Raw genomic sequence first — 23,908 nt, forward strand, 5'->3', positions numbered from 1 at the left:
AAATTCGCAATCTTACGTTTCTGTTGTAAACACAAATTGAAGAAGAAAAAATTATCCGCACGACGTGGGGGGTGGTCCTGGGAAGGGGGTATAGAGTAGGACGACTTCATGAATATGAAGATAATTCTTACCTTGCCAGTACCAGCTTCCCGGCGCCCCAATGAATATTCTCTCTCCGTCCTGGAAGAAAAACGACAGGCGCATGAGGAATTTTCCAATGAAGAAATTATTTATGAAAATTTCCGGAGTAATCAATTAAATTCATTGAGATAACGCTGCAATGACCCAAGTACATATTCTCAGTCACTTCTTTCTCGCGCATGGGGGAGAGGGCTTCCATCATTATCACCATTGGAAATTATACAAGCTCTCTGAGCACACACTCAAGTGTAACTCGGGCGCCTCAGATCAAACTAATAAGACAACTTTCACGATTCATAGGAAGTCGTCGATGATTCTTCTACACATGCAATGTTTGAGTTAAACTCGGCATTTGCATGTGTGTTGTTGAAGTCTCGAGACAGGAAATGAGCGGATAAAGCAACTCGATAGTGTGGGTTCACTCGAGCTATCAGAGGTTTAATGACACGAATGGACATTTAGTGGTTATTGGATATATTTCGTGGATATTTTCCCTTTGATTATTGTTTTTTTTTCAGCAACCAATTGTCAATGATGACTTTAAATAATTGCCTGAATACATGCTAGAATGACGTTGAGTTCACATACTTTGAAATGTACAATAAAATTCTCTTAATTATAATTGCGATAAACAGAGGAACGAGGTTGATTAAAAATTTGACTATTTCATGGAAAAATTATCCAGAGTATCGGATCTTTGCGGATTGTTCTCGTATTTTTCAATAGACACCAAGGGATAATATTCGATACAATTTTTTTTGCTCCGTGTAAAGACAATTTTATAGGTGCAAATTATTCAAAACAATCCTCAAGCCGTAAACTAAAAACCGCAGGGTGAAACCGCACTGTACCGTCATTTAACGACACGCGGCATAAAATCTCCCAGCCGTGATCCAGCTAATTACAGTCCCTCAGGAGCTCTGGATACGTAAAAAACGTAAAAGGACACTTGGTCTTGTTGGATCTCAACTTGTGGTCCATAGGTGTTGGAAGTGAAACGTGGGAGCACAAATGATCCTATAAATAGTTGGGTGCAAATGGGGATGGTGGTGTGTCCAGAAATGGACGGTATTAACAACGCTTGTTATCCTCTTTACTTTTTTCCTCCGGTCGAGTGCCACCGAACGTTATACTTTTTGATTGCACCGGGGGATGGGAGAGGGGTCTCTCTCTGTTGGAGTGCACAGTGGTATACTTAAGTGCCACTTGAGAATTACTTCTTTGGTTTTAACAACGCTCAGAGACTCTGCGCGATGATCGTTCACACGCACTTCGGGAGTTATGGTTTATTTCATTAGGGAGAATTGAGAGATAAAATTGTTTATTTTCTCTCCGCGAATGGAAATTTCGATATTTTTCAACGCTCCCAAGTTTTTGGGGGAATTTATAATATTGCTCGAAGAAATATGTACTTGGGATAATATGGAATTTCAATGTCGATTTTTCCTTGCCGATACAGGGCATACATATACATTCTTCTCCATCCCACGCACAAAAGAGGAAGTCAATGTGTGAATAGAGTTAAAAAAACCATGAATTTGTGAATCTATGGGGCATTCACTTATCAACATAGGTGAAAAGAGAGAAGGAAAAAAATGGGAGAGGAATAGACGACTAGAAGTCGTTTATAAAATCTTTCGCGAAGGAGGTAGAGTTGCGTCTCGCGTAGGTGGTCCCTCGTACTCTCGTACGAGGAGGAGAGAACACGGACAACGGTGACAGAACAAAATGTCCACGCCTTAAATGGTTAGCATCGTCTCTGGTCTTTCCCTCTTTTACATTTGCCACGGTTAAACTGTTATAAATAAAGGTCGATGGATAAGGAATATTCTTGGGGCAATTGTTCAGCATCAAAGGTTGAAATGAGGAAGAGGAAATGACGGGGTGGATCTCGGTGACTCCGCGAAGGTTCAAATACCTCTCATACACTTCTCGGGAGATACATTCACTTGGGATGGCACCTGCTTGGCGCCAAGCCCACATGCCGTATCACCAGCACGCGATATTTATCCTCATACATGCATATTATTTGCCAATGCAACACAAAACCAACTGCGGCACAAGTTTTTTTTTTCTATTTCCATTTGATCTTCACGTCTCGCACGATCCGTGAACAATGGAGAGCTGACGGCCCTTTTGGTCCAGACGGGGGACAACAGTATCAGGGCCTGCCGGTGTACCCCATGCACACGTGCTCCCGCACGCCCAGCATGACATTTATTTTTGCGATATTTATTTTGCGATATGGTCGCGGGAGCGGGGGTGTCAGTATAATATTTCTAAAAAAATATTCCAGCTCTTTCTGGTAATTAACTGGGATAAGTGTATTTTAAAAAATAATTATTTGCTAGTAATTTTTTGTTCCTCATGTGGGCATATAAGGTGAGATTATTTTCAGCAGTGGAAGAATACCCACCCCCCTCCACTGTGAAATCAGCTCGTGCTTACATGATAAAAATTTGCAACTGGAACAATGGTAACCGCAACAACGTGAAGGAACAACACGAGGGACCGGAGCCCATGCACGGGAACAGTGTTCTGGCGCCGATCAGGGAGGGCCCCGGAGGATGGATACACTAAGATTGAAATATAACGCGCTCCAAATATGTATACGCAGTGGTGGTCAGAATCCTTAGGGTTTTACTTCAACGGTGAATAAAATTTATGACTCGTGTTTTGCGTCTTGTATATGCATGGATAGCTGTCTGCATTGCCAAGCAAAATGTTATTCTAATTTTTATTCACAACATCTCTGATCTCGATTCTCTCTTTATTTGGTACCAGAATATATTCTTAATGTGAAATTATATAGATAGGATTTTGTGAAAGGGAATGTTCCAGTTGCTATAGATAAATTCAAATCTCCAGGTGGAGAGGAGAAATCGATCGTGTCAAGCTGATTCCATTTTGAATCAGTCCATTGCTGATTTATAGCTGAATGAGAATGGAGAAAAAAAAATACACGGACAATGGGATTTGTCTCGATTTTGGGGGGAGTTGAATCGAATTTGCCTAAAATCATCCTGTCTTATCCTGAGGATTGGTACTTATTCTTTTGCTGTTAGAAAACAGCCCATAACCACGTATTAACATTGAATTGGCCACTCTAGCTTGTATTTCATTCCGAGTTATGCATTAAACATTCTCCAACGAACAATTATGAATTAAACATTTACCCGATAAACTCATTCTATTAAATATTGCGTTATCCTCCTCCCCAGAATTTTTCAACTTCCACGTAGTTTAAGAAAAAATCCTGGAAATTTTTGCTCTACCGGTTGCCTCAAAATCACAACTCCTTTCTTTTGAATTGAATGAAAAAAAAACTTATGCTTATAAATTCAAAGCGTAGGCAGAGTGGGAATACGCATTCCTGGCCATATAAGGTGAGAATCAACCCCCATTTTCGTATGTGTTGTTCCGACAAACTCTTAACTCTTTCCACCGTGTGTCCAGCAACACGAAGACAAACTTCAAAGCCGATGGAACACCCCGCATGCTGCGTGTGGGTTATTTACGAGGCTTTTTCCTTGCATTTATTTACTTTTTCAGCGTTATCTCTTGTTTTTTTCGAGAGAACGATTTATTTTTTCGAGCATTGGTGTGAGAAGCAGAAAAAATAATTTCTCCACTCCATCAAGTCATTCTTTCTCCTCGAATTCCATTATTATTTTTACGGATGGGAAAAAAAAAATTTTCAACTCACCTTGGAGACCGTTCCTCCCAGGCCAGCCTGACATGACCCCTGCCGGTGATAACCAAAGTGTCCTGGAAGAGTCATCAAAAAATCCTGTTAAATTAATCACCTCCATTCAATGCTAATGAAAATCAATTGATGTGTCGCTGATGCTAATAAACTCCCGTCAAAATCGTAATTACTGACTGTCCGATGCACAACGGAATTAATAAACCGACGTTAATATGCGTCTGCGTGATGGCCCCATGCAGGGCCAGTATCGTGTTCCTTTATGACGGCGTATACGTGTGAGTTATAACATTCGTGTACAGTAGTATATATCCGGTATTTGCTTCTGGATTTTCTTCTGCACAATTTTTTTTCTTCAGTTTCGATGCATTAAACGTGTACGACCCTCGGCGTGGACGTCCCACTGGACAATTCACGACACCGGATGACCCGGTAGACACGCAATTATATCAATCAAAAATATCAAATGGCTTTCACTGATATTCTTAGGGCGAGAGCTTTATAGAAGCTTGCAAGCAAAATATCTGTATCTCTTGGAAAATTCATTTTTCATATACATGAGATTATGGCTCTCGGATGACGAAAAATCATAATTATTCTCCTTGAAAATGGCATTACTCTGGTCATTTTTTTCCCATTAATGACGTTTGCTCTGCACTGCAAATGGCTTTCTCAGCTAATAGAAAGAAACATTCCTTTAGAACCGGTAGAATGACGTTTCAAACTCGCACAACATAACTAACACGCATTTAAAACGCCTCGATGAATGAATGCTATCGTTTGTACCTAGTAGCTACCGTGGAGATCGTTGAAGCGTGGGTGTGCTACTATCCGCAAGAGTTGCAACGCAAGAAGTGAGTACACATACCGCACAATGCAAAAGTCTCCAACGCCCATCGTCGCATTTTCAAAGGCAAATGAGGAAAACAAATTGTTATGTGAAAACACTGTCACTATATCGGACCGAAACATCATCAGGAGAATTAAGTGTTTGATTCGTGTCACATACCACATGCTATGTGGCGACAGAGTAATTCGAAGAATTCATAATAAAGTTGAATTGCAATAAATTTCAGGGTAAAGAGATATTAAGAGATCAAGTGTTGTGGCCTGATTTAAGGGGGAGATATTCAGAAAATGAAACAATTGGAAATGATTGATCGCTCCAATGATTATTCGTTGCATCTTAATTGATGATTTGGAAATGAATGACTGATGAGAAGTTAATATGACAATTTATCTCGAAGCTCTTGAAAAAAAAAGGTCTCTTCACAACCTTATTACAATTAGCATATTTTTTTACATGGATTTAATGACAATGATATAAATAAAAATGCGAGGGGAAGTTCCCTGCTTCCGGTGTCGGCACGCACCGTCTTTATGGTAAAAATTTCTCAGAATAACCTTCAAAAAGTGTTTTCAACTGCTCTCTTTCGAATGGTAATTGCCGGCGTTTAATTTTATGGAAGTTTGACTTCCCCAAGGACATGTGGATTACAAGACACAGTTGGAAAGAGAATGAAAAAGGGAAAAACCTCGCGTCACACATCACCCGCCAAAAAAGAGGACAATTGGAGAAAATGGGAAGATAAAAAGAGGCAATTCTTCGGAAATAATAAGAAAACCAGTTATAGTTGAAGAGTTTGAAATACCAAGGGTCCCTTTCTGCTAATTGTTTAATTGCAGCATATCTTGGGCTGCGTCTCGGGAATTGTTGAGAGATGATCTCATGCCGCTTTCTCTCGTCCATCTCTCGGTATTTACTTCCGTGAAGGGAAAATATATTTTTCACTTTTTTTTTTGTCAAGAGTGAGAAGTGTCATAGGTTGGGGTACTCTTGATACGAGGCGACACATGTTTTTGTAATGAAAATTACTGTTATTTATGGGACGAGGGGTCACGGCGAGATGCCAGCATTGATGTATGGTTGGAGGGTGTACAAATTTGTGCGGCGATTCAATTATGAACATTAGTTCGGGCGATTCTATCGGAAAAAAGGTCTTGAACGGATTCAACAAATTGATGAGGTGCACTCCACTTGTTTTTGTTAAATTTTCATTTTCATTAACTGATGACAATGGTCCTCATTCAAACTGAATTCCGAAGCTCCGTAAATAATCCCTAGTGATTTACGGCATTTTTTCGGAGCGTTCAGTAATTTTCTCTGAATATTTCTCTCCGTAAAAAAAAAATATCAAGAGGAACCGCTGAGGCCGAGTGATAAAAATTAACTTGCATTTTGAAAGCATCGCTGACTCACGTCTTTTTACGTGGTTCAGTCCACAGAAACGCTCTTTCCTGCGGATAACAGGAGTCGACGCAAAATAATTTCGATAAACGGAGGGAGATAACTGAGAGAGGCGCGCCTAAAAATTTTACGAGGGAGGATTATCGAGGGGTGTTATCACGGCAGAGAGGGCTTATGGTGATGATAGGGAGAAAAATGCTGGATTCACTGGAATGACTGAGCATCAGGACCGATCATTGCTCGAGGGTTTGGGACAGGAAACGCGGGGGTTGTTTGTACCGCAGTTTCCGAGAAGGTCCCAGGACCACATGTTGCATCGAGGTAGTGCAGAGGACGGACTGTCGATGGGACAATTATCTATGGGTTAATGTGAAACAGATTGGGCTTTTTGGGGGATGTTTTCCATTTTCAGGCTTCATTCCCGTATTTTTTTTGAGAAAACAAAAATTTCAACTTACGTGTTCGACACGGCGCGAATTCTTTCGAGGTGTTCAAGTTGTTGGTGACCCAGCATGTGCCCACTGGATCTCTCCTATTGCCCACTGGCTGTCTTGTGCTGTCATTGTAGTTTCGATTCTCTTGAATAGAGAAGAAGACATATCTCGGAGCACAGGCCTGCAGTAAAAAAAAAATTTATATATATAACAAATTTCCAATGACATCAAGGAAATGCCAGAAGAGGAAAATGAAAAAAATTGTCAGTACACTCCAACTCCCCGTCATTTCCATATTTAGATATTGCAGCACCAACTGGCACCGGCAACAATCGCTAATTTAATAACTGCACTGATGCTATTTCCGTGATTTTATTAATAACCGTCCTCACTTCATTAACATCTCTGTTGATTCATCAAGTGAAATGTATAGAGCTGCAATAATTTTGTAAGAAAAATATATTTTCTGCTGCACAAACTGTCAAGGTTTCAACTCATTGAATAAAGACAAATGTCGTAGAGATAAAGAATAAATCTAATGCCTTTGATATTGCGTACGTCACTCTGAGATGCAAATTTATGTTCCCCCCACTGCTGTCGGCTAGCAATATATGCAGTAAATAAAAAATAAAAACTGTCTCTATTTATGTCGCGTTCGGCACAGCCGATCTCCATCGATCCAGAATCGCTAGATAACCAGCGATAAATGGCCTGATTGAGATTCATGGTCTCTCATGCAGAATGATGATCACATTGCGTAAGATAGCTCGTAAGTATGAGCCAGCTACTGACGTATCCGTGACTTTTAGTCATGGTAAAACGCCTGCAAGAAAGCCGATACTTTTTACATAGGAGAATTCAGATCAAAATTATGGAAATTATGGAAAATTATTTCCCTTGGGACTTATCAAAAGGGTGGCTAATTTTTATTGAATATGATGATAAAATGAAAGTCCTCATATCTCCATCAATGCAGCATTGTGCTCTCTCAATGAGTTTTGGGGATTCTGATGTAGTAGCTTATCGCAATAATTTATGGTGGAGTTTTATTGAAAGGCCGTGGCATAAAGAATCAGAAGGGCTGTCGTGCCTCCTCGCGCGTTAAATGTCATAAAGAAAAAAAAAAACATGAAGCATGAGGTTGAGGGAGTCGAATCGTGCGGCTGAGAGGCTCATAAAATAGATAAGTGTTGAAAAATAAAATAACTCTGGATGGGTGAGCATGTCGATTGGCTTTCACAAATAAAAAAATGAAAAATAACAATGAGATAAAAGAAATAGCAATTTATCCATTGTGCCAGTTTAGCTCAATCGCAGGGATAAGTGCCGCTAGGCCCTCGAGTTTGCTTGGGCATGCGAGAGGGGATAGAAAATAGTTTTTGTACATTGTACACTCGGGATGGGTTAGAATTGTGGTCAGAACAAAGGCGGTTAGAGTGAAAGAGAGAGAGAGCGGAGGGAATTGGAGGAGGATGATTGTTGATCGATAGCAGCTGACGATGGATATCGATGAGGAGAACTCCAAACGCAATGATTCCGCCGTTCCTCTTTTATTGAGCGCTCACGAGAAGGTGGAATCGATTGAAGGCGACTTTGACGCGGATGGAGAAGGGCCAGCTGCAATAACATGGTGCAGATGTTGCTATTTTTTTCAAATTATGAAAGGTTTGGAACTATTCGAAATTATCATTTACAGACATCTCAATTGTTCTTCCCCAATACACTAAACAAATTAAAAAAAAAACTAGAGAAAAAGATGATTAATAAAATAAAAAGTTCGGAGATACTGGAAAAAGTCGATTATCCACTGACTTTTTTGTGATAGTAGTTCAGGGCGCAGAGAATATTTACACCCCCGGCCAAAAACGGTTTAATAAACTTGGGATGATTTTACGGAAGGGGGACGGGATGCAGTCAATTAACAACCAACATAAACCCAATTTTTTTTCCCAGTTTATTATGTTATTTTTGAACAGTAAAAAATCGGAATGCGGGGAAAATTGGGTTATCGCAAAAATTTCGGAGGTTTATTGTGGCCGTGTCGAGTCCCGGAGAATTTAAAATGCCAGCTAATTGCGATGTGTTCCTCTAATGTCTTCAGCTCTCTCCTACCACTGGATATCCAATTACGCATTTTTTAATTTGGGTTGAGTACTGGAGGAGACCACTTGTAGCATCGCCGGGGCAAAAACATTTATGTTTGGTGATTTTAATTCGGCTCTTTTGGTTTATGATGGCTCGAGAGAGGACTTTAAGACCTCTGGAGGAGTTATTTTTGGGATTGGCGGATTGGGGTCATCCTGGGGTCGGCTACGCACCCAATTCTTGAATAGATTGGCTCGCAACGAATCAGGTCAATTATTCAAATAATTGAGGGCTTTATTGACAGCGTGATTTCTCGGTGAACTCATTCAAAGGACCAAATAATTTTTTTTATTTGCATTATACTGTAGGCATGGATCCCCTAACCATTGACATAGACTAAACCTTCAGGCAGCACTTAATTTCTTCATTACTTTCAGACAACAGTCTATCCTTGAAATTTCTTCAATTCGTCGATTCTATTCCGGAATCGAACAAAACGAGGACCGAAAGAAAAAAAAAATAGTCTATTTGTATGAGGTACCATTTGTGCAGAGCCGAGAGTGCCGAGTGTTGACTCACCTCGTGCGGTGGTTGATACTGACTCATGGCATTATTTATAGGTGGTATATATACCACTGAACAGGAGCTAACATAATCGCTTCAATGGCGCACACATGATACACCCGATACACCGTGGGGGCACATTAGACCCGTTGATTCGATCCGGATATTTGATTTCATCCCCACCCTCTCCCACCAGTTGTTTGCGATGAGAGTAGCCTGTCCTATCAATCACGATATCGAGCGCTGAGTTACGCTTTTCACTGGCCTGTCATAAATCAAAGATCCCTCCAATATATTTTTTTTTTCACCCGACCAATATATTTTTATTCACTTCTTGTACCTTCTTGGGATGAAATGCGGGTCTCAGGGGTCTCACGACAGCCTACAAAACCCAAGGATTCCCACAAAATGTCTCGTCGAGGCGAATGAGGGGGTTGGCAGCGACGAGTGCTGGGGAGGAAAAAAACCGACCGTTTAGCGGGCGTCGCAATTTGTCCTCTTCGCAAAACACAACGACGGAATGCTTATTGTCCGTGCCGCTTTTTTCCCGCGATATTAGGGGAGAGAAAGAGCGGATTATCACAGGCACAGATTCTACTCTCATTTTAATATTAATTTTTTATGTCGCCGTGAGGAAAATTCTTCTCCCCGGACACATAATGGACAGTGATTATGAGAACGGAGAAGACAATCGATTGATAGCCAAAGAAGGAATGAACATCGTACGAGTATGACTCCACCGAAACTTATAAATAAGATGAAAAAGGAAGAAATATGCGATGAAAAAGTCTAAGAGGCGAAAGGATTCATACAAGGCTCTGCTTTCAGCGCGGGTCGTTGGGGTCACGATTGTCTCCTGGTGGCTGTTTCGTGGCCTTTTTAATCGATGCATTTTTCCCCCCTTCTTTTTGTTTATATTGTGTTTTTTTTATCCATTTTTATCCTCTTTATTTATTTATTCATTTTTTTGGGAACAACGACAGGCCACCGCGAGGAAGCCGCCACCAGTTTTATCGTCAGGACTTGCCCATATTTTACCAGTCGATTGTTCCTTCGTTCCGCTGGGCTGACCATAGCTACTTTCTTCGTGAGACGTCTGAATCTTTTTTTTTTTTTTTCTTTCATTTACCTTTATTTTTATTTCTTCCTTTCCACGATTGTGCTCAATGCACGAGAAACACGTTTGCCGTTTTGTGATTGTGTTTTTCTTTACTTACGATTTTTTTAACCGAGTGTTGAAGAAATAAAATCGATCTATCGGAGATTATTTTTTATGGGTTTTTTCACTAGCGGGGAAAATTTGTTTCCGTGCCAATATCGTTTTAGGCCGAAGAAGTGAAGTTTTTCGCACAACGCCGTAATATAATATGTTAAAATATTTTTTTATAATTGTTGTCGGTAAGTCTGCAATTTACGACAAAAATAATGTGATTTTAAATGCACTCCTGTGAGCAAAAAAAGGGGGAAAAAATTGAGATTTGCGGAGGAGGAAAGAGACACAGAGGACCGGAACGTAAAACATCTGTCGGCAATCTGCTGACTGCATCTCCAAAATACGAGAGATGCTGCGGCGATGGCGCGAGACACACGGCGCGCAAACAGAATAAAATAAAGAAATAAATGTATACATGTATAAAAGGGCATGAGATAGAAGGGCTGGGGATAAGGATGGACGAATTGGCTAGCGGTAAAAAAGGAAATTTCAAGGCGGGGAGATGTCGGTGCACAAACAACGTCGTTTAGGGAATAGAAGAGATTTGTGAATTTCTCGGGAGAGAGGGAGAGAGAGAGAGAAGAGTCGAGATGCACTTGAATAAGAATGATATAAAAAAGCCACTGAATTTAACGCGGCCGCTGTGCAGTCGGGATCTTTCAGATCGGCCGCCAAAGGTCCTTGGGGTGAACCTTATCTCCAATTTTTTTTTTGTTATTTATTTTATTGGAAATTGATATCAGCCGTGAGGACGGAATTATTTTCATCCAAGTCACAGTGTCTCCAGGCGAGAGTAAATTTTCCATTCAATGACTTCTCACATTATCATCAAGAACATTTGAATACTTTTGGAAATATTTTTCATTTATAAATTGGGGGAAGTTGAGACATTAATTATGCCATGTTAAAAACCATCTTTAAAAGTCCCCCCACAATAGCCGAATTGAAAACCACGTATTCGTCGTTGCGCAGAGAATCACACACTACAGGGGACACGAGCATTACCATTATACATCATGTATGTATAGAATTTGAACGAGTGAGGCGAATAATTGCACACAAGGCACAACACTGCACTCTGTCATTGTTCACAATTCGCTGCAGTGAGGTCTTTGTGAAATTATCACGCATAACTGTTACACACGAACGTCACAAACATGTGGCTAGTTCCATCGGTCCAACTCAAAGTCCTAATGCCCATTAACTAACATCAGGACAAATATCGTACGCTAAAAAATCAATTTATCCTCAAATAAAAATCTTCCAGTTGAGTGGAGAGGGGAAACAAAAAAAAAACATCAATTACGTTCCGGAGCTAATGACGATAATTCTATAGCCCCCGGGAACGTCGCCTCGGGGCTTTACAATGCGAATGGCATCGCATAGCGCTACAAAAAAGTATCTAGCATTGAACTTGTGTGAGATAAGAGGCGCTAATTTAATGTGTTCACAGGAACTATTGCGGATGGCAATCAACATGTACGTGCATTAGTACTGTACTGATTATACTCCGACCCGGGGAGCATTGAATTGTTCTCAATATCCTTGACACTGTCCCTTCACACCGTGGGAAACCTTTCCGTTCATCCTTTGTCTCCAGTTTCAATGAACAAAATTGCGGATATGTAAATATTATCAACATTCAGCTACTGGATCTCGAGTTACCTAGAATGTGTTGATGCATAGCATCACGTATAACATCAACTCGATCATTTGCGGTGTAGAATGCAGCTGCATTCCATATCGTATTACACATAACCAATATTTTCTAGTCATTAAATCTCTCCTATTGAATCAATTATCTGCTATGTCACTTTATTATATGATATATTGATTACTGTTCCTTCGATTCAAAGATATTGCTCTGAAATTTGAGTGAGAGATAGGTCAACCTATTTCAGTCCACCATAATATTTCTAGTGGACTATATCTTCAGCGGCTTCTCTCAGCCGCGATATTCATATGAATAAACAAGTCGTTTGAATAACTTCTCCAGAAAAAAAACGTATTTTGAGAAATGTATCAATTGCAAATGGAAAATTGAATTCTTAAAGGATTATTGCCATCGATCATTGCCCATGTGAACAAAAACATGGATAAAAAATTCGAGGGGATGGGAGTTGGGAGTCGAAACCCGTTGAGCCTTCCACGTGCTACCATCGAAGGGAAAAAGAGAGGGCCCAAGACAGGGAGGAGCGTATTCCACCGCAAACGTGCGTGATGTGAATACGCCGGATGGCGTATGTGCCATGATCATTCTCATTTTATTTCTATCTCTCTCCCTTATTCCCCTCCCTTCCTCCCTCGGACAAAACTAACCTCATGAGTGAATACCGTACGATAGATCAGTACGCGAGAACGCACATATCAAGATAGATAGCTCTGGCGCTACTTCATAGAGACCGGCGTGGGGCACGATGGGGGCAAGAAAGGTATACCACCGGGGGGGATCGGCAAGGGGAGGAAAATAAAAGTCGTGGAAAGGCCCAACTGCGAGATCTTTGGGCTTAGATTACACTCTCTTTCATCAGTTGCATTCTAATGCAGGCCTCAACATACAGTAAAATATGCCACCGGAAGAATTCCAATATTTTACTGATAAGTTCCCCGGATGTTTTTGATATCGTTGGACATTCCCATCAAGAGGTTCCATTTGTCAGACAACTGACACAAATGACATTTTTTTTTGGGAATTATCTTGATATATTATGTAAAATTCTCGACGATAAATGTTTATTTTTTGAGGAATTGATTTTACTAATTTCCACTGATAATCAGCAAAAATGTATCGGGTCATTAACATGTAAAAAGACGACGAAAGTATCTATTTCGCCTCGTCCCGTCCCTCCCGTCCCCCCAGCGTTCATTTTCACTAAAATAAATTTGTCCATTGTTTCACTGATTTTTTACGGAAGAGAGCTTCGCGGTCTAGAATCAAGAGCCGAGACGGCTTGTTTTTCCTTCCCAAAATAGAGAGGCTCCTCTACATAACTACCCTCGGTTGGAAGGAGACGAGAGTTTTGCTGGCTCGACGATGGTTTGTAACTCTTAATGCGACGAAATATACTGTACAGCAGGAGAATACGAGATATCCAACTGCCTGACTCTGTGATTTTTCACTCATCGGTGTCATTTTCTCAGTGGGTATTTGCCTCGTTAAAACATATTTCAATGGAGTTGAAAAAAAAAAAAATAACATGTGTTTCCTTACTCACCAGGATTGGACCACCATCAACCAGCGATGTTGAGACTGTTGCCCCGAACCATTGAAGAGTTTTGTTGTCAATCTGTACGTAGGCATCTGGACCGTTGGGTATTTGCAACAAATTGTGCCCTGAAACAGTGAGCAATGCAAATTTTATAGTCATTCCCCGGAAAACTCGGGGGCAATAGGTTTGTAAACAAAAAGCATAAAATTTTATTGTCACGTGGAGGGAAAGCTGTATTCGCTGTTGAAGTTATGGATGCCTGTGGGCGCCTAATCAGCATCCCGATAGGGCGACCCCTCGTCCGTGACGGTCGACGAACGTACCGGAAGTACGTTTGACTTATTTCGAAACAATGACGTTTCATCCTGGAACGACCCTAACCACTCGCTAATTCTCGTGCTAAACTGCACTTTTTTGTCTCCCCTCCCTTTGGAATACGGAATCCGAGTCATGTAAGCCAGTGATGAATAAAAAATCTGGACATTCCAGTCGTAATATCCCCTGTCTTTAATTTCCCATGTGATCAGTTGATGAAATTGCCAGTTGCAGGTGAATTAAGGGATCCGTACAAAAAATTCCTTGTTTTTTTATGTTTTCGGTTAATAGGCGGGTTTATGTTTTTTTTTTCATTTAAGATTTTGCGAATGTAATTTAAACCCTTACAAAGTAGATGGTGCCATCGGAATGGACCTCAGTGACAAACATGGAAGAACATCGCATTTTTGTCGCATTTCAAATGATGAAAATGCCAGTCATACTATCCCCCTTGCGTTTAATTTCCCATGTAATCAATTGATGGTGAGTTGCAGGTGAATTAACGGTACCATATAGGATGAAAAATTCGATCGAGTTAACTCCCCATGTCTTTTCCTCCTCACTCCGCGGAGGTAGTTGATTCAACGAGCGTTGACTCACGCACCATCTCAAGTGCCTCCAAGTAACCTAATATGTCGCCTGGTCCTGATATATACCTCCTTCCCTGAGCCTCATGGGCAAGGTGTAAACTTCAAGGTAAATAGAATAAAACGACCAAGTTACCGGTCATGTCTCGGGGTATGTGCACCTGGCCTTTGAGAAGTATTAAATCCCCATGATATACCACTACCTTGTATATGCATTTTACTTTTGTACCACCTCCCTCGTTTTCATCTGACAAATGTTATTTACTTCACCTGCCAACTGACTCTAACGATGCAACAGTAATTCAACCACCCACATGACTATTTTACATTTCTTCCCACTTCGCATGTGCCCAGAAAAAAAAACACTAATAATTTTAATCACTTTTTTAAACAATTAACCAGTCACTGTAATTTCCACTCAATTTTTCAATCTATCCATGTCACAGCCATACGACTCATCTCGCATCAATCAAATGACATCATCCAGAGGATGACTCAAAATTCCCCAGATCTGATAAGACAATTTCCAATTAATCAGTCCCCAAACAAACAGGTGTCAACAGGACAGCTCGACTCATCTCAGCAAGAAGTGAGACCGTTACATCTCACAATGATGCACCATGAAAGGGTAAGTTATGCCCATTCCCCTATTCGTGGTATTGGTCATGGATGGGGAGATAAGGAGAATGGGGAGTCTGTGAATCTACAATCGCAGCTCTCGAGAGCAACTTCTCCTATCCGGTAATAGCCGAAGAGGCTATCGTGTCGTCCCTACATCACGAATAGGACTCTCCTTACGGTTCTCTCTATTAGGCAAGTGCCAGTTTCTTGTTGGTTTAATTCCACGTATCAACAACTGCCGTGGCCAGGGGAATGAAAGACCACTGGGTGTGCCAGGCTTGACGTGTGAGTAACCTCTAAGGACGTACTGCTAAAGGACACCGTTTTCCCTGGACGTTGGATGAATACTAATGCCCTTGAATACCGGAGATAGAAATGCCGAATTTGTGGTATTTAAAAAGCTGTTAGGGATTGTTTAACATATTTTTGAATAGATTTGAATAGATTGAGGTGAATTGTGAGCCGACAGATTTATCACCTCCGAAAATACAGTTTAGACCGAAAAATCAAAGCGTGAACAGGGTGTGTTCATATTCATGAGGAAAAATCCAACAATGTCAATAACATATTGACAATCTACGGTATGAGAATACAATTGAGTTAGTCAATTGACTGTATGGTATTTTCCCCGATACACATGCATCTGTTACCCCTCGGTCGACGACTCGCTGTACCGCTGTTCAATTCTAATTGGACAACGTAGTGAAGCTCCATGTTAAGATCGCGCATACCACTGGCTAATTACGGGGATGGTAACAATATGTTCAAACGAGGCGAACAAGAGGCAAATGGGTAGAGACTAATTGACCATAATGGAGATCCCGGTGGTGATATGTGTGTCAATTCTGATGGTTGGTCAATATCGCAAGATACCCTCAACAGGTTTTCAATGGTGTAATGAGATTTACCGAGTGAGGGGAAAATAATATGAATGTCAGGCAAATGCTAGTTTCTTCCGAGTTATTACAGGGAGCAGAGAGATTTAGGTATGTGTGGTAGAACCTCCTTAGGTTCAACGCCAGGGTTTAAAGCACGTAAAAATAGATTGCTCCACATTCACACCGAGCAGCGAGTTTTAGCGGCGCGTAAGATCATGGTCTGGCTGCGCCAGTGGTGGAGAAAATCATGGAGCATAATGGGGGTCGAAAATTAAAATGTGAGGGGCTTAGGTAATACACGGAGATTCCCTCATTTTTTTTTTTACCCATTTGGAACTCTACTCTTTTCACATAATTTCTTTGTTTTGAAAAAAAAATTACTTATGCTATTGATCTCTCAAAAAGGAGGAAATTATTTTACTTTACCTTGTGCATCAAACTCAATGGGAACGCAATTGTCATCGAGAGCTACGTCACATCGATAGACTGATCCACCTCGGTAGACTTTTGGCTGCGAGGTCTGAGCTTCTGGGGCACCCACAATCACCCTAAAACGCAGTAAAATGAAAAGCTTTAATAAAAAACCTCATAAAATAATTTTAAAATTAATAATAATTGACGAAATCCCTGGCCAGTTAGTGCATCAAATCTGTCTACTCCATCGAGTGAAAAAATAATCGGCGAAGCATGCACAAGAGTCACGCACAATTCACAGTGCCATATCTCCAAGGTGTCTAACAACGTAGCAAACTGCCTTCAATTAACTTAACAACACCGGAGTTCCTAAAATTGCCCATTATCATTATTGACTCAGGGCTCGTGCATTTGCCCCTCTAATGACCACCTTCCTTATCCCGCCAATCCCCTTCTGCTCCGCCGAAACAGTCAGCGGGGTCATGCATTAACATGATTGGACTCCGGGTACAATTTATCACGAAGACACTTCAAATGTGACTGCACTCCATGGAAAAAGGGCTTTCTCATTCAGTGGAAAAAACGTGAAAGCATTGTACGGCATCCATTAGGATTGAAACACCCTTCTTTACTCAACCTCCTTGATAATGCAAACTCGGGAATGAAAAGGACGGAAGTGGCTGAGTTTTTTACATCTAGGGCCTTCGGAAGGAGTTCCCCATCAACCAAAGGGTTTGTGAGTAAATATTTTACTTTTCCAATGATATTTCACCAGTTCCTAATATGTTACACTTAAGAATCGCACGTGAAAAAATCATTTGTATTCTCCACTGAAATGAGACTGTAACAATGCGCCTCATTGTTATTAAAAAAAAAGTCCCCTGATTGTGCAAAAAATTCATCCTTGACCCACTGATCCTCCTGGTAAATAGTAAGGAAGATGAATTCATAAATGCACGAGTGAGTCGAGTGTGTCATATGCATATGCTGATTACATAAGTCTCTTCATGTAGGAAGGACATAACTTTTACACAACATTTCAAAAGTCGTACACTTCACCTTGGTAATCAGCAGATCCAAAGACGGCAATCAATAGAGTTAATCGATCTCGTACCCTCATTATTATTCAGCCAACTACATGGTATTTAGCGATGCTGATGAATTTTTTATTTCGCTTCCCTCTTTTTCACATTATCCCTGAATGAAACCGGTTGATCGAGGGGGAGAGAAGGGTGAGGGTACTATGATAAAATATCGGCTATCTGAATCAAATTATCTTTCCCACGCTGAAATGATGAAAATTCCGCAGATCTCTTTGACTTTAATGTTTATCTCGAGTTGTATTTATACCGTTACAATTCGCAGGCCGGTTTTAGATGACAAGTCCCTTTGGACGCGAGTGCAACCACGAAAGTGATTGCACAGAATTCCTTAAATGGTGACAAGCCTCATTCGCAGATTACTCATGAGTAATAATAATCAATTGGAGGTTATTTTCACTTCGACAATTTATCACAAAAATCGCATTTTCGCATTTTGTCAGCGCTTTCGGCTGAAAATAAATCTCCGGCTAAAGTTGAATCTATCTCTTCGGTGGATGATAATGGGGAGAAATAAAATGGTGACAAGTAGATTGAATGTGCACGTACAGTAGAGGCATTAATTCACGTCCTAGAAGCGGCGTATTGACTTATTACATGGACGATAGTGGCTACATTGGTGTGCATTTATAATGCCATATTTGGGAAAATCGGACGGCTCCATCGTCTCACCAACACCGTACTTGGCGAATTGCTCAATGCCCCTCTCTCAACCCAACAACTGGCCAATGTCGCGGCTGTCGTATTCCGTCATTCTTTTCACTGGATGCGTAATCTTGGGAACCGATCTACCACCGGTGTGGACGACAACCTTTCGCATCCACCGAATCTCCAATTCGCTGTACTGACAGCGAAATTCTATCCAAAACTGGGAAATGAAAGAAAAATCAAATAAAATGCTTTCTATCCGAATTCTCTGGATGAAGCCTAGTCAGAGGACTTTAGTTTTAGATTTTTAATTAAAATTTAATTCATTATTTTTTGAATTATTAATTTAATACACTACATAACCAGGACAAAATTGAAAATCACATTCAACCAATTTGAAGACTTTGAAAAAAACATTCTACTGAGAAAATAAAACGAAAGTAAGACAGGATGTCACGTCTGCCCACGTCGATCATCATGACGCGTTCCACGTAGAATATTTCGTGAATGTAATGTGCACTGAACGAGGTGTATATACCAATGGAAAAGAGAGGGGAAATTGAAACGATTGTGTATACGCATGTTAAAAGCGTGTGCGACGGACATATGAGTCGATGACGCAATATATATATGCCTGCACGGAGGCGTATTGATTCGAATATGTGAGAGGGATCGCTGCTACTTTATAAGGAGCACCTTCCTCAATACACACCCGCTGACTTCGAGAAAGAAAAAGGAGAGAGAGAGAGAGAGAGAGAGAGAGAGAGAGAGAGAGAGAGAGAGAGAGAGAGATTGCGCCTTTTCTTCGTTTCACCGGGCTTTCACCGACAAATTTATTTCATCCGGCTTCTCACTTGCGACTAATGAGTGGTCAAAATATGTTGAAAATAGATGAATGGGGGATTAATTATACGCCATGTTAAGAGTTCAATGGAATTTCTCAAGAATTCCAGTACTGAAAATTCGAACATTAAATTCAAATGATAACGATCCGCCCATTCGGAAGCAAAAACACGGTGGAACGAAAAATGATCATAAATTTTTTTGTCCCAAAGTCGCGCAATGTCTCCGCGACCAATTGGCGATGGTCTTACGCAATTAATCGATTTAATGGTTATAATGGCTGGGTCGAGAGTTGAAACTGGGTCGTCGTGGAGCGTCAACCAAGACTCAACGAGATTAATTCTCATGTTAAATATATCCATAATTAATTAATTCGATTACCCCGGGATAATTAACTGGTTTCAAACAGTTCACTCTGTTTGTTCATCATATCAATAAGCCATTGACGCTCTAGACTGACAAAGCGAGACTTGATTTTTCAATCATAAAAATAAATACAATTGAGATAAATGATCCGAGAGAGTGGAAAACAGGTTTAGATCTCTTTTGAGTCTTTAAAACATCCAGTGGCTATTCCGCGGATTGAGAGCCAAAGGGTGGCGTTTACCTGCCCCTCCTGCTGGGTGACACACGGGTGGCTTTCGCAATGTGCCTGGCGCCCACATGGTCAACGGCTGGCTCACACTCGGCGGCCTTTACTCACTTCACTATACTGTATTTTCCCAAACCAAACAATCGCCAGTCAAACAGTAAATCACTTGGCTTAAAACACATCTTGTAAACTTACTTTTTGACGGTGGGAGGGCTTCACCGTTGGCCGATAACAAAATACAGTTGAAAATAGATAAATTGCTACAAATCAGCTGTTGACTGAGACAAATGGTTTCATACTTCGGAACTGATAATAAAAGTTCAATAAAAATTACGGAAGGTCTTGTAGAAATAATAAAATTCTCCCTAAGTAATACCTAATTAGATAGACCTTTAACTGGACAATACGAGAACAATACTCCACGTTTTCTGATGGTAATGATCGGACCAAAAAAATGAAAATTTGGAGGGTTCTTCTTGGAGTCTTGGTGAGGACATGTGTTAGAAAGCACTCGTGTGAGGCTCACTCAACAATGAATTTTTGACAAGGGCCAGAAGGACACAGTACTCCACCATATGGCGGATCTACGGAGTCTACCGGAGTCAAAAAATCGTTTTACGGTTTCAGGAAGGATGCGAGGGACATTTTGTTAGCTGGAGGGACTGAAATAACCGGCACGTGTTGCGTTCTATCTTCTCTTGTTGTTTCGTGCAGCACTAGAACGCGATAACTCCTATTACACTGGAGTGTTAATCCAGGAATTGAGATGGAAGGCTCTGAATGACTTTAGGAAACAAAGCAACGGGCCAGGGATATAAAAAGGGGCGCTCGCATTTCGTTCACTCATGTCCCCGATGAGGTCATTTCAAATGGCTATTTTAATTGCACTGGGGAGAGGCTCCTATGATTTCTTGGAAATCGTACCACCAGCAAAAATACAATAAAAATGATGTATCAATTCGCGAGCAAGGTCAAATTCAATACAAAGTCTGAATCAGAAATTCAATTGCAAGAATGGCCACGTAAATTCGGCAATTTATTTCGTAATTTTTCGCCCTCAATTGTGAAATTTTGGCGAAACAGAGCGTAAAAATAACTCACCACTTTAATAAATAAAAAATTCTTCAACATTCAAGATTTCTTTACGGTACCTGAGTCGGAATATTTTTATAATATTTTATTTCATCGGCAAGAATAACCTGAGGATTCACTGAACTCTTGGGAGTTCTTCTCTCCCATTCCATCCACCCATAATTAATAGATTAATTAGTTTATCATTAGGTTGACTTGATACGTGACATTTAGCAAATTTTCGTATCCCATTTCATCTCATTCCAGACAGGTGATACCACAATTTTTCTAACAAGAGGAATTGAGTCCGGTGGTTGTGCATAATGTGCCCTTGGGGCATTCTCTGGAGGAGGGTATAATAACGGCTGGGCTGCCGGGCCGTCTTGGAGCACGTGCCTCACGCGAGCCTCATTATCCTTTCCGCGGGTTACAACTCATCTTATCTCACCTCTTTATTCACTTGGTCGTATCAACAAAATTTTCTCGTTGGGAGATTTGAAAAATTGAGGTGATGAGAAGTCATCGAGTAGATTATTATTCTCAGGGGGTATTCGTCGTGTGCACGTGACAGTGAAATTAAGCACCGGAAATACGAGAGAGGAGAGATGTTTTTTCATTGTCACATGGGCGAATATTCAGGCGATTAATTTATCAAAGGGTTGAGGGAAGTTTTACTGAATATTTGCGCCTACCGATTGCAAAATATTATAGGAATTTAACTGTGAAAATTTCCGTCATTATCGTGATATATATTAAACGATTTAGATGAAATCCATAATTTAAATTTCTAAAGCACAGAGAGAACATTTTCTAACCGCACATTAGCGAGATCGGATTTCACCGTTGGTATTATTTTCCATATCAACGAGCCGCGTCAATGAGATAAAACTCCCAGGTAAATCGCGTTGAGAAAAAAATCGTGTCGTGACGATCGACCTTCTCGCCACTCGATCCAACCATTATGTTTGCCGAGTTCAATGAGATAAATTGTTTTAAATTAGAAATTACAGTAATCCGGTCATCACTTACGAAAGCATTTTGGACTGATAATTCCTATATTTAGAGTATCGATTCGGCCGAGAGTCGCGTTAGAATATGCGTCAGCTGATTTCGCGTTAAAAAAACACGTCAGCCGATGAATCTAGCTCTGACGTTTTTTCTTGCCAAATGGAAACCGTTTTTTCATGACATTCGATGAAATTGAAACTCTCAAATTTTGGTAGGCTTGACAATACATTAAGTATTGTACAATAGGAATAAATATGAATAGTTTGAAAAAATTCCTGTTTTCGTGGTCTTTCATTAATGTACGTGAAAATAATGATGTGAAAAAGAAATATCAATGGTATGGATTAAAAATCGACCTCTTTCGCTTGGTTTGCGTTCGAATCCGCCTACATATTCTAACACCCACTCGTATATTCCACATGCGTCTGTTTTATACTCGACGAAACAACTCGACAGGAGGTCAGATCTTAATTTGGTGTTAAACCAAAATGAAAAAACCAATGAAGGTGAATGTTAGGTTGACGATATAGATGGAAACAAGTGTTGCAATGGCACTTGGATGCACAAATGGTGAGTTTCATTCATGAAATACACGAAGGGAATGTCCCAGTGAAGATGAATCGTAAAGATTGGAGAAAAAATGGTAATCGAAGGCTGCAACAAACGCTCACGTATATCACGTCCCCGAGGTTTACCCACGCGTCTCACTTTTTTCTTTCTTCTCCTGTTATCTTCTCAATCAAATGCACTCAAACTACATTTTCTTGGTTTATTTTTTGCTCGGAAACATTAAGGCAACTGTGGGACACACCTGTTTCACATAAATTCTTCCGTTTTATTTCGTTCTTTTGTTGTTGTCGCTTTTTCAGGCAAATGCGGGGTAATTTTTGGGACATTTGGAGGAATAATTAGAAAACGTGAGAGAGCGACTGAGACTTATTTTAAAAAAATATATCTAAAACTCGACAACGGTTTATTTTGCATAAGAAAGCAACTGTCGTAATTCCTCGGCATTTCAATGGATTTGAAAAACTGAAAGTGTTCGTTCTCCCCTAATATTTTCTGCGAAATACGATATTCGATTGTATAAATAAGCGTTTTGGTTTCAACTCTATTTTCGGAATTAATGGCGAGCGTTGGAGGACTAGAGGGTGACTTTAACGAAGAGCCAGAGCTTCCGGTTTCAATGTCCTAACGCTTAACTATTCCCGAAATTCCTGAGTAATTAGCCCTCTCATTAGATAAAGAAGGTAAAAATTGAGCCCCCGCTTTGAACGTTCCAGAAATATTTCAGAAATTCGGTGAGTGAACCTACGCATCAGCGAATTTCCCTGACATGACGTGGTGGTCACCTACAATTTTAATAAATACTGGAAAATATGTAAGGAAAGATATGGGGGGGGAGGGGGCAATTTCCCAACTTCTATTTTATAGATGATACTTCAGGACCAGGAGTGATCGCATATTTGACAACATCACTCATAATTTCCCTCGAATTTTTCTCAAAAATTGTTCTATTCCGACCTAATTTTCAATTTTTAATTGAATGTTTTATATCGATAAAATAATTACTCACCATCCACGTCTGCTGCTATCCCGGTATTCAGCAACCGAGAACCCAAACATTGACTTGGACTCTTTCGTGTACGACGTGTAGTGCCTGGATTCAATGTTGAATGCTTTCGTCAATGAGATTGAAGACAATCCCACCGATAACACGATAAACATTGTTAATGACATGTCACACATTTTTTCACGCATTTTTTTCCCAATGAAAAAAAACTTCACTCACTTCAGCACTTTTCCATCTGCGAATATTCACTCGTATGGCTTTAACACATCACGCGGATAAACAAATTGTCGATCGAGTAGAGTCAATCAGTCGTTATCATAGGCCAGTACTCTTGCACAACGGCCTGACCAAGTTGACTTGACGGACGGCCGTGGACAGACTGAGCCGTAACGACTCCCCAGTTTACTCTTTGAGTTGAAGCTCTTCACGCGAGAGCTCCCACCCACCGTCACGTTTCGACGTCTACGAATATACATGGGGGAGAGACAGGACCCGGGGACTATCATGTGAATACGAGACGACACTCTTTCAGACATTTTTTTCGCCCGTATGCTGGGGGCATTCCTGAAATTTTGAAAGAAAATTCAGTCGATGATGATTTCAGGAAATGGAGAAGAATTGATAGATATAAACGGGAGACGCCATTTGGGCATTCATT

General features: G+C 40.5%; 1 protein-coding gene across 3 annotated transcripts in view; it reads right to left on the reverse strand.

Moving 5' to 3' along the window:
• Positions 1–23,908, reverse strand: part of LOC135161787 (integrin alpha-PS2-like) — a 32,439-nt gene that overhangs the window by 6,347 nt on the left and 2,184 nt on the right. For 2 of the 3 annotated variants that reach the window (XM_064119692.1, XM_064119691.1), the window contains exons 2-7: positions 23,254–23,814; positions 16,428–16,549; positions 13,607–13,725; positions 6,554–6,710; positions 3,848–3,909; positions 132–180 (exon numbers count right to left, since the gene is read on the reverse strand). In XM_064119692.1, the coding sequence (XP_063975762.1) occupies positions 132–180; positions 3,848–3,909; positions 6,554–6,710; positions 13,607–13,725; positions 16,428–16,549; positions 23,254–23,438 (694 nt within the window). In that variant the 5' untranslated portion in view covers positions 23,439–23,814. The remainder of the gene's footprint in view (positions 1–131; positions 181–3,847; positions 3,910–6,553; positions 6,711–13,606; positions 13,726–16,427; positions 16,550–23,253; positions 23,815–23,908) is intronic. The other variant, XM_064119693.1, reaches the window with a different exon arrangement.

The sequence above is a fragment of the Diachasmimorpha longicaudata genome, chromosome 4 (genome assembly GCF_034640455.1).
Source record: "Diachasmimorpha longicaudata isolate KC_UGA_2023 chromosome 4, iyDiaLong2, whole genome shotgun sequence".
Classification (NCBI taxonomy): Eukaryota; Metazoa; Arthropoda; class Insecta; order Hymenoptera; family Braconidae; genus Diachasmimorpha; species Diachasmimorpha longicaudata.